Genomic DNA, 11,931 nt, shown 5'->3' on the forward strand with positions numbered 1-11,931 from the left:
TGCTAGGTTAAGAATGAAAGTCATAAAAAATAAGACTTGTTACTCATGACCCACATTTCATGGAATTTATAGTATTTAGTGTTTAAGAGCAAGATTGTCTATATTTGATGTTTTTATAAGAGGTATATTGTATATTGCATCTATATGTATTTCTAAGTGGCTTTCCACGCTTAATTTGATTTTCAGAGGCAAATTTCTTCCTCTATTCCAGTAATACTTTTCTTTTTTTTTTTTGAGACGGAGTTTCGCTTTTGTTACCCAGGCTGGAGTGCAATGGCGCGATCTCGGCTCACTGCAACCTCCGCCTCCTGGGTTCAGGCAATTCTCCTGCCTCAGCCTCCTGAGTAGCTGGGATTACAGGCACGCGCCACCATGCCCAGCTAATTTTTTGTATTTTTAGTAGAGACGGGGTTTCACCATGTTGACCAGGATGGTCTCAATCTCTTGACCTCGTGATCCACCCGCCTCGGCCTCCCAAAGTGCTGGTCCAGTAATACTTTTCAATCCAAAACATTAGGAAAAAGATTCTTAACAACTTATTTTCTCCAGAATGACTGACGGTATCATACATGATTTCTAGGTTAACAGTAAAGCTTCAGTCATCTGGCGTTATCAGGTAAAGTAGTTCTTTACAACAACAAATAATTTGGGGATAGAAGTTTTTCTAATATATAATGTACAGTTTCCTGTCTTCGTAAACTGTTTAGACTCCTCTTGATAGTATAAAGAAATCATTTTGTATATTAGTAGTAATATATCATGCTCCCATTGCAGCTGTTTATTTCTGCCCTAAACTATTTCACACTCTTTTGATGTTAAAATTCTTTTGACTCTAGTTTTTCTGTCCTGTCCCTTTCTGCTTATGAAAGCTATTTTTGCATGCAGTTGTGGTTCTGTAGTCTTTCTCATGGTACTAGAGACAAATTGTGTGAAATAAAACGTTTAAAAAAGACCAGAAAGAATTTTTGAGTGGTTCTTCTGTATGTAGACATGCATATGTCTTACCTGTTAGTGCATGGAATCCAAAATATTTCTAAAGGCCTTTGAGAGGCCTCCCCATTCCCCCTTTTTAAAAAAGCTTTATTTACTTGTTCTGAAGCCGAATTTGCCAGATAGATGAGATGTTCCTATTTTTGTATATTTATTTAGAACAACTAATTTAATACCTTTATTAATAGGTGAGGCTGTCTTCAAAGGAACCAAATCAAAAAAATGATGGAGTTTTTAAGGCTCCTGCACCACCATCCAAAGTGATAAAAACTGTGACAATACCTACTCAGCCCTACCAAGATATAGTTACTGCCCTGAAATGCAGACGAGAAGACAAAGAAGTAAGCAGCCATATACAGTGTTTACTGCATGTTGATAGATTTTTGTATGTAACATTCAGCCTTTTAATATCTTCAACAAATATCAGTATACTGATACTCAGTTTTGAACCACAAACTTCTTTTGTCCTACCATCATCATTGTTCTAAAAATATTTTTGTTGCCATCTAACAAACTCTTTTATGCACTTATGTAAAGTACAGTGAGCCCACAGATTTAAATAGTTCATAGTTAAAAAGGGGTGACTTTTTTTTTCTTGGCAGTTATATACTGTTGTTCAGCACGTGAAGCACTTCAATGATGTCGTAGAATTTGGTGAAAATTAAGAGTTCACTGATGACATTGAGTACTTGTTAAGTGGCTTAAAGAGCACTCAGCCTCTAAACACGCGTTGCCTTAGGTAAGATTTTTATATTTTATAATTATGTACATTCTGTATTAAATTTTTTCAACTATGTATGATCCAAAAAGCCAGACATTTTTTATTTTGTTATGATGTGTATAGTATATACAGCTAGTGATATGTTAAAATGCCTGCCCTCCCTCCCCCCCTTCCTCCCTTCCTTTTTTCCTTCTTCTTTCCTTCCTTCCTCTCTCTCTTCTTTTCCTTTCCTTTTCTCTCCTGTCCTCCCTTTTCTCGTTTCTCACACTGTCACCCCAGCTGGAGTGCAGTGGTATGGTCTCCACTTGCAGCGACCTCCACCTCCTGGGTTCAGGCAATTCTCTTGCCTCAGTCTCCTGAGCAGCCGGTTAGCTTGGATTACAGGTATGAGCCACTATGCCCAGCTACTTTTTTGTAGTTTTAGTAGAGATGAGGTTTCACTATGTTGGTCAGGCTGGTCTTGAACTCCTGACCTTGTGATCCACCTGCTCAGCCTCCCAAAGTACTGGGATTACAGGCATGAGTCACCTTGTCCGGCCAGAACTATCCATTTCTTTATAAAGAATTTGGTTCTACATGATAGAGGGAAAGCTGGGTGATCATAGCATTTTTAGCATAGCATAGGCTTCAGTTTTTAAGTGGTTAAAAAACAAGAACAACATGCTAAAGCATCTTTTTGCCCTGTATGGTGGCTCATACCTGTAATCCCAGCTTTTTGGGAGGCCAAATTGGGAGGATTGCATGTGTCCGAGAGTTCGAGACCACCTTGGGCAACATAATGTGACCCTGTGTCTATAAAAAATAAAAAGTGAGTCATGGTGGCATGTGCCTGCAGTTTCAGCTCCTTGGGAGCCTGAGGTGGCAGGATGGCTTGACCTGGATGATAGAGTGAGGTGAGGCTCTGTCTCCAGAAAAAGGAAGAAAAAAATACCGGAAAGAAAATAAATAATTTTTAAAAAAGAATCTTTTAAGTTATTTTTACCTTTGATGTTCAAGTAATAAATTAGATTTATTTAAGCATGTTGTGGTCTGAGTGCTTACATTTACACCCAAATGCTCAAAATAAAAAGATGATCTTTTGTACTCCCTAATGAATTGATTGAATACTGTAATTTTGATTGAATTTTTGAGTCATTTGGAGTATATTCAATCAAATATAATTAATTCTAATTTTTATTAGAAGTATTATGAAAGGTAGCTCAGAGTTTAAGCTTTTAATAGTAGTAAAGAATGCACTAAAAACAATTATGTTATTTTTTAAAAATACAGTGTACCTAATCACACACTAGGCACCAGTATATTTTTATTAATGTGTTTTGCCTCTGGTTTTTATATTGCGATGATGTATGGGCAATGCTTTGACCCTTTTACCCCCTACCTATTTGCTGGTTATGGTATTACACAAACAAAACTAATGTACTAGCTGTTTCCAGTTCCCCTAACCTACTGTATTTTCTTCTAGTGTTATTAGCTTGACTACTAAATGTGCCATGCCCAGTTTTCGAATGCACCTGAGAGCACATGGGATGGTAGCAATGGTCTTTAAAACCTTGGATGATTCCCAGCACCATCAGGTATTTTTAACTTTCTGAGACAGAAAACTACTAGTCTGTTTGGCTATAAAAAAATGTCTTCACTGGATATTCTACAAATATATCCTAATTATAGATTGAGTTCATTTTATTTGCTAAATTTGTAGTGCTTATGGTCAGAAGTTTTTGCTTAATACTTATTTTCTCATGAAAACATTTTTTCTTAATTTGTCATTTTATACTATTAAAATTTTATTTTGTTTTCTTGGCTAATGTGGCATACTGACACTGAATTTTATAAGCATGATTTTCCCAATAATCAGAAAGTGCTGAGAAGAATCTGTTAGTATTATTTGATACTAATGCATGGGGAAAACACTGGTTTGGAAATGCAGCTTTAATTTTCTTAGAAACTTTTTTGTTCATTGACTCAAACATAGCCTCATTGTGATAAGGAATAAATTCTTCATTTTCCTTGCCTTTGATGTATTTGCTTAAAAACAAAGTAAACATAACAAAAATAATTAGGTTTATAGTTTCCAAAATTAGAAGAAAGTAACCATCATTGCTAATTATTATGATTAGTAGTATTTTGAGATGGCCTTGCAATATTTTTGTTAAAGAAACTATGTTCTAAAAATGGATTAGGTGATACAGAATTAATTTAATACTGCATCTTCTGGGTCAGGTGTCTTGGCTCATGCCTGTAATCCCAGCACTTTGGGAGGCCAAAGTGGGCGGATCACCTCAGGTGAAGAGTTTGAGATGAGCCTGGCCAACATGGTGACACGTGCCTGCAGTCCCAGCTACTCAAGAGGCGGAAGCAGGAGAATCACTTGAACCTGGGAGTCAGAGGTTGCAGTGATCCAAGATCTTGCCACTGCACTCCAGCCTGGGAGACAGAGATTCTGTCTCAAAAAAAAAAAAAAAAAGTAGTTTGTTGCTGGACAAGGGGGTGTCCACTTGTAAGTCCCAGCTACTCTGGAGACAAAGATGGGAGGATTTCTTGAGCCCAGGAGTTTCAGATCCATTCTGGGAAACCTAGTGAGAGCTCATCTCTTAAAAACAAAAAAGAGACTTTGTTTGCTTTATTATGCAGTTAACAGGGGACTAAGGCATTACAGTGTGTGATTTTAAGGGCAGTGGGTCCCCCATGGCCTTTTCTATGGCATCCTATTTTCCAAAAATAATTTGCTGCATAAACATTTAATCAGACATCTGGTCTGATGCTTCTATACTTCTAGGGGCTCAAAGTTTAAATCTTTAGATAGTTGTATTTTCTGTATGTTGAAATAAGTGTAAGAACGAATATCTCAAGTGTTGGAATATCCCAAATGTAAGACCTTTTTTTATATTCACATTTATCTAAAATACTTCATCTTCAGTATTTTTAAATTGTATAAGTAGAGTGTGCTGGCCGAGTGTGGTGGCTCATGCCTGTAATCCTAACACTTTGGGACGTCAAGGTGGGCAGATTGCCTGAGCTCAGGAGTTCAAGACCAGCCTGGGCAACATGGCGAAACCCCATCTCTACTAAAAATACAAAAAGCTAGCCAGGCATGGTGGTGCGTGCCTGTAACGTTAGTTACTCAGGAGGCTGAGGCGCAAGAATTGCTGGAACCCCGGAGGCAGAGGTTACAGTGAGCCGAGATTGTGCCTCTGCACTGCAGCCTCAGTGACAGAGTGAGACTCCTTAAAAAAAAAAAAAAAAAAAAAAATTAAAATAAAATATAGAATGTGCTAACTTAACTACCTGACTTGAGTGATTTTGGTACATTTTATTAATGATTTAAAAAATTATTTGGTTCACTCAGACTTGATTGGTTTATTTTATTTTTTCAAGCAATCCTCACAACTCAGCCACCCAAGTAACTGGGAGTACAGGCACCTGCCACCACACCTGGCTAATTTTTGTATTTTATTTTATTTATTTTATTATACTTTAAGTTCTGGGGTACATGTGCAGATCTTGCAGGATTGTTACATTAGGTATACACATGCCATGGTGTTTTGCTACCTCCATCTCCCCATCACCTTCATTAGGTATTTCTCCTAAAATTATCCTTCCCCGATGTTTTATTTTATTTTATTTATTTTTTGAGACGGAATCTCACTCTGTCACCCAGGCTGTAGTGCAGTGGTGCAGTCTTGACTCACTGCAACCTCTGCCTCCTGGGTTCAAGCAATTCTCCTGCCTCAGCCTCCGGAGTGGCTGGGATTGCAGACGTGCATCACCATGCCCAGCTAATTTTTTTTGTATTTTTAGTAGAGATGAGGTTTCATTATGTTGGCCAGGCAGATCTTGAACTCCCCCGACCTCAAGTGGTCCACCCGCCTTGGCCTTCCAAAGTGCTGGGATTACAGGCATGAGCCACCAGATCTGGCGATTGGTTTATTTTAAAGAAATGCAAATATGTGTCATTCAGCATTCTGGGTTTACATACAGATGTAAACACAGCTGTGTTTTGCAGGGGGGAAAAAACGTTAAGGGTTTGATACAGATTTAAAATTACTCAGTTATTGAGTTTTTTGTTTTTTGTTTTTTTTTGAGACAGAGTCTCATTCTGTCACCAGGTGCCAGGCTGGAGTGCAGTGGCACCACTGCGGTTCACTGCAACCTCTGCCTCCTGGGTTCAAGCAGTTCTTCTGCCTCAGCCTCCTGAGTAGCTGGAACTATAGGTGTGTGCCACCATGCCCAGCTAATTTTTGTATTTTTAGTAGAGACGGGGTTTCACCATGTTGGCCAGGATGGTCTCCATCTCGACCTCGTGATCCATCCGCCTCACCCTCCCAAAGTGCTGGCATTACAGGTGTGAGCCACCGCACCCGGCCTTCAGTTATTGATTTTAAACTGAAATATGACTGTCTACTATATCATAAAGAATAGGCTGTGCATTATAGGCTCATGCCTATAATCTTAGCAATTTGGGAGGCCAAGGTGGGTGAATCACTTGATTTCAGGTGTTTAGGACCAGCCTGGGCAACATAGTGAAACCCTATCTACAAAAATACAAAAAAGTCAGCTGGGCGTGGTGGCACATGCCAGTTGTCTCAGCTACTTGTGAGGCCGAGGCGGTGAAGATTGCTTGAGTCCAGAAAGTCAAGGCGACAGTGAGCTGAGATCATGCCACTGCACTTCAGCCTGGGTGACAAAGTGAAATCCTGTCTCAGAAAAAAGTGAGGTATGTCATAATAGAATTTATACCCGTACACACACACAGGTCTGTAAAAATGTTCTATAAACTCTTCATTTAGCACAGAATAGCCAAAGAAATATGTAACTCAGCTTATATTCTTACAGCTTTCAGGCATTCATGTATGGAAGGTCCATTGAAAGGATAATTTTAAGCAATAACATTTCATTTTTTAAGCATGTTTCTTCAGAATATTTTTAGAGGGACCACTGAATAAAACATTTTTAAAGTTTCCAACATGGTCAGTAATACAAGTTTTAGGCATTTTAACTTGTAAGCAAAAGTCATTAACAGTCTTACTTCCTGAGATTGTCAGGAGTTGCTCACATAAACTTTTTCTTTTCCTTTTGTTGGTCTGTTGAAGAATCTGTCCCTCTGTACAGTTGCCCTCATGTATATACTGAGTAGAGATCGTTTGAACATGGATCTTGATAGAGCTAGCTTAGATCTCATGATTTGACTTTTGGAACTGGAACAAGATGCTTCGTCAGCCAAGCTACTGAATGAAAAAAACATGAACAAAATTAAAGAAAAAATCCGAAGGCTCTGTGAAACTGTACACAACAAGCATCTTGATCTAGAAAATATAACAGTAGGTTCCTTCTTCCTTCCTTCTAGGGTGAGAATTACTTTCAGAAAGTCTTTGGTTAGTTGCAATAACTGGGTGACTGTGGGCAAATTATTTAACTTCTAACCTTGGTTTACAGTTTGTCAAATTATCAGGTTTAGCTCTGAGTATAATTTCATTCCTTTCCTGAACTTCCTAAACTAGTTTATGTGCTTTTAGGTTTTTTGCCCAGTAAATTGCTGCACATTTTCTGTTGCATTTCACCTAGTCCTTCTCTATTATTTTATTTTTTAAGAAATAAAAGGGGCCAGGTGCAGTGGCTCATGCCTACAATATCAGTGTTTTGAGAGGCCAAAGCAGGCGGATTTCTTGAACCTAGGAGTTTGGTTCTAGCCTGGGCAACATGGCAAAACCCCCATCTCTAAAGAAAATTTAAAAAAATTAGCTGGACATGGTGGTATGCACCAATAGTCCCAGCTACTCAGGAGGCTTAGGTTGGGGGATCTCCTGAGCCCAGGGAGTTTGAGTGTACAGTAAGCCAAGGTTGTACCACCGCACTCCAGCCTGGGTGACAGAGCAAGACCATCTCAAAAAAAAAAAAAAAGGTAGAACTACATTTAGGCTATTAGGAATTTGAATTCTTATTCTCCAAGGATTTCAGGAATAAAAACTTCAGAAGATTTACGTCTGCCTTTTTCTTTTTTAATTTATAATAATTATTTTTTAAGACAGGGTCTTGCTATGCCACCCAGGCTGGAGTGTAGTGGTACAGTCAGGGCTCACTGCAGCTTCAAGCCCCTGGCCTCAAGTGATCCTCCCACCTCAGCCCCCCAAGTAGCTAGGACTACAGGTTTATGCCACCATATCTGGCTAACTTTTGTGTTTTTGGTAGAGATGGGGTTTTCACCACGTTGCCCAGGCTGGTTTTGAACTCCTGGGCTCAAGCGAGGTCACCTCAGCCTCCATAAGTGTTGGAATTACAGGCGTGAGCCACCACTTGTGACACAACTGCCATTTTCAGTGAATAGGCATCTATTCCAAGTACCTCAGGGTGTCTTTCACGGGACCTGAAGAACCCTGAAGACACCTCAAGGAAGACTCCTAGGGACCTCACCTCCCCTGAGGTGGTGTTCCTTATAATACGGTCATGGCCAGTAGCTGCTCTTATGCGCATCACAACGCACCATGTGTGAGATGGCTATGCCATTTTTGCTTTATTTCACTTCTGCTTTCTTCTGGCCTTTTTTACTTATAGAATCAAGAATGTTCCAGTGGTTTCTAGGCCAGTAAAAGATAATTGGCTTGTGATTTTGGAAAAAATAAGAGTGTTTGTTACATAATAACCTGGTTTTTGGACATTTCCAACATCAAAACTATAATAAACATTTATTATTGTCTATGCAAATATACCCCCAAAGTCCAGGGTAGCTGAGAAACTAAAGAGTGACAAATCCAGTTTTTCAGAAAGAAACATTTAGTAGGGACTTATAATCAAAAGCCGTGTCTGTGTCTTGGGATCCCCATGCTATTACCCCCACATCCAGAGTTTATATGCCATAGGGAAAGTATAATCCAGAATAGATGTGTAGGGCCACTGAAGTACATCAAGTTGTTTGACCTCAGGTTAGGATATACAGTAAGTACCTGATTTTACACAAGGAACAACGAGTAAACCAGAAATTTTAGAGGCTTTCCCAGAACAGATGTTAATCAGATCTCAGGCCAGGTGATGTGGCTCACAGCTGTAATCCCAGTGCTTTGGGAGGCTGAGGTGGGCGGATCACCTGAGACCAGGAGTTCTGCCAACATGGTGAAACCCCATCTCTATTAAAAATATAAAAATTACAGCTGGACCTGGTAGCAGGTGTCTGTATTCCCAGCTACTTGGGGAGGTGAAGGCACAAGAATTGCTTGAAACTGGAACCTACGAGGCGAGGTAGAGGTTACAGTGAGCTGGGATTGGTGCAACTGCACTTCATCCTGGGTGACAGAGTAAGACTATGTCTCAAAAATAAAAAAGCCAATGTCTCCCCATTACTTAACTGAAGACTGCAGCAGCATTTGCCACAAAAATGTATAGAATGCCTTGTGCTAGCCAGATGTGACTTAAGGCTCTTGCTCTATTCTGTTTTAATTAGGTTAGAGGTGGTAATAGATTCTGGTTAAGGTGGAGGATGGGAGAGTTTAACTTTAAACAAGAAGATACAAAACGGACATGTATTAAGTACTTTTCACTTTATAAGACTGTGGAGAGAGAGGCTGCGCTCAGATGGCAAATCTGTATTCCTCCATGTCATCATACCATCTGTATACTACATTGAAAACTTTTTAACTTTTTTTCTGTTTTGAGATGAAGTCTTACTCTGTCACCCAGGCTGGAGTCCAGTGGTGTGATCTTGGCTCACTGCAGCCTCTGCCTCCTGGGTTCAAGCTATTCTCATGCCTCAGCCCCCCAGATAGCTGGGATTACAGGTGCATGCCACCATGCCCAGCTTTTTTTTTTTTAAGTAGAGATGGGGCTTTGCCATGTTGGCCAAGCTGGTCTTGAACTCCTGAACTCAGGTGATCTGCCCACCTCGGTCCTCTTGGGATTATAGACATGAGCCGCTGCGCCTGGCCAACACATTTGTAATTTTTATTTATTTATACCATTTTTACAATGTCTACTCATTTTTTCATACTATAAAAGAATAAATTTGAGCCTATAATTTTTAACTGCCTACATAGTTGGGTGGATGTGCCTTTATTTTTTTGTCTCCGATGTTCAACATTTAGATTCATTTCCGGTATGCTGTTAAATGGCATGATAAACTTGATTTAATTTGTCTTATGTTTTGTTGGATTTATTAGGTTGATAAATACCAGAATAAAAACTTTACTGTATTAGATAAAACAACTTTTTTATTCATATGATTAAGCCAGAGCACAGATGTCAATTTTAGGATTCCTCTTTTTTCCCCCTAACGTTAACTATTCTTGAGTATTGTTTGTTTTAAATTGTACAGTAGATTTACTATGTTGTTTTGTACAATGAATATCTTCTACACATTAGTTTTGTTACTAGTTGCTTAATTTCTTGAATATATTGGCATTGCTGATGTGCCATGAAAAGATAATTTAAAACAGTAGTATAGTCATGCTTTGCTCAATGACAGATGTGTTCTGAAAATGAATCATTAGGTGATTTTGTTGTTGTACGAGCATCAGACTGTGCTTACACAAACCTAAAAGTTATGGCCTACTATACATCTAGACTGTACAGGTTTGCACCCTAAAAGCAACAGGCTGTACCAGATGTAGTACAGCCTGTTGCTTTTAGGGTGCAAACCTGTACAGCATGTTACTATATTGAACACTGCAAGCAATTGGAACACAGTGGCAAAATTTGTCCACCAAAATACAAAAAAAAGGTACAGTAAAAGTACGGTATAAAAGATTTAAAAAGATAAACCTATATGGACACTTACCTTGAGTAGAGCTTGCAGGACTGGAAGTTGCTCTGTGTCAGTGAGTGAGTGAGTGAGTGGTGAGTGAACGTGAAGACCTAGGACATTATTGCACACCACTGTAGACTTGATAAACACTGTACACTCTGGCTGTACTGTTTAACTCTTGACTCTTATAATAACACTTAGCTTAAAACATTGCATACTGTGCAAAAATATTCTATGAGCTTTTTTCTTCTTTCAAAATTAATTATTTTTTTAACTTTTAAAACTTTTTTGTTAAAGAGGAAGACACATGTTAACCAAGGTTCACACAGGGCCAGGATTATCAATAGGACTGTCTTCCACCTCCCTATCTTGCCTCATTGGAAGGTTTTAGGGACAGTAAAACATGAATGGAGATGTCGTCTCCTGTGATGACAATGCCTTGTCCTGGAATGCCTCCTGAAGGACCTGTCTCGGTATTTGTTTTCCCCCTTGAGACTCTGACTCTGTCACCCAGGCTGGTCTCACTGCAACACTCGCCTCCCAGGCTTAAGCGATCCTGTGCCTCAGCGTCCCAGAGTGCGGGGATCACAGGTGCCCGCCACCATGCCCGGCTAATTTTTGTGTTTTTAGTAGAGACGGGTTGCACCATGTTGGCCAGGCTGGTCTTGAACTCCTGATCTGAGGTGATCCACCTACCTCAGCCTCCCAAAGTGCTGGGATTAATGGCATAAGCTACCAACCACACTCAGCCAAGAACAACTGTTTTAAGAGAAGTAGATTAAAAATCTTTTATATCTCTCCCAAATGTGCAATACTGGTAATACCTGTTGTTTGAATTTCTAAATATCTAGTTTATGTGCAGTTTTCAAATAGGCCTGATGGACCTAATGTAAACTATCATCTTTTGAAGCGGAGAAACTGGGAGAAAAACTAGGTCTTGTCAATCTTTGCTAATTAAAGCATTTCTTTTGTTATGCTGAAGTTCCTTTATTACAACAGAAACCAAATTGCTCTTTGTTGGGAGGTGGCTTTATGCTTTAAATAGAAAAACAACAACTAAAGTGAAATAAAGAGAAAGACAAACTTTACTCTGGTTGTAAATGTGGCTCTTAGCTTTTGTACTCTTCTGGTGGTGATCCTAAAGCATTATTTGAATAGTTTTGTCATCATGGCCACATGATGAATATCTGAGCTGTTAAGCCTGCAGTCTTCAGTTTAAAACTAGTCAGTTTGCAGTACTAAAGTGAGCAAATGATTTGTATGCAAAATAGGCACAATACACCGAACAATAAGGAAAGACAATCAGTCTTGCAGGAAAATATGGAAAGAATAACGAAGAGGAATCTCATACTAGAAATATAGTTAATATGTGAAAAACTGGTCAAGTTTACTGTAGTTGTAAAAATACAACCGGGAGGCCGAGGCGGGTGGATCACGAGATCAAGAGATCGAGACCATCCTGGTCAACGTGGTGAAACCCTGTCTCTACTGA

The 11,931-nt window shown here is 39.3% G+C and overlaps 1 protein-coding gene across 1 annotated transcript in view; it reads left to right on the forward strand.

Moving 5' to 3' along the window:
* Positions 1-7,283, forward strand: part of LOC128929348 (wings apart-like protein homolog) — a 63,709-nt gene extending 56,426 nt beyond the window's left edge. The window contains 4 exon segments of the mRNA XM_078346627.1: positions 1,179-1,331; positions 1,593-1,729; positions 3,174-3,285; positions 6,802-7,283. Of these exon segments, the coding sequence (XP_078202753.1) occupies positions 1,179-1,331; positions 1,593-1,729; positions 3,174-3,285; positions 6,802-7,131 (732 nt within the window). The 3' untranslated portion in view covers positions 7,132-7,283.
* The last annotated feature ends 4,648 nt before the right edge of the window (positions 7,284-11,931 follow it).

Source organism: Callithrix jacchus, chromosome 12, assembly GCF_049354715.1.
Source record: "Callithrix jacchus isolate 240 chromosome 12, calJac240_pri, whole genome shotgun sequence".
Lineage (NCBI taxonomy): Eukaryota > Metazoa > Chordata > Mammalia > Primates > Cebidae > Callithrix > Callithrix jacchus.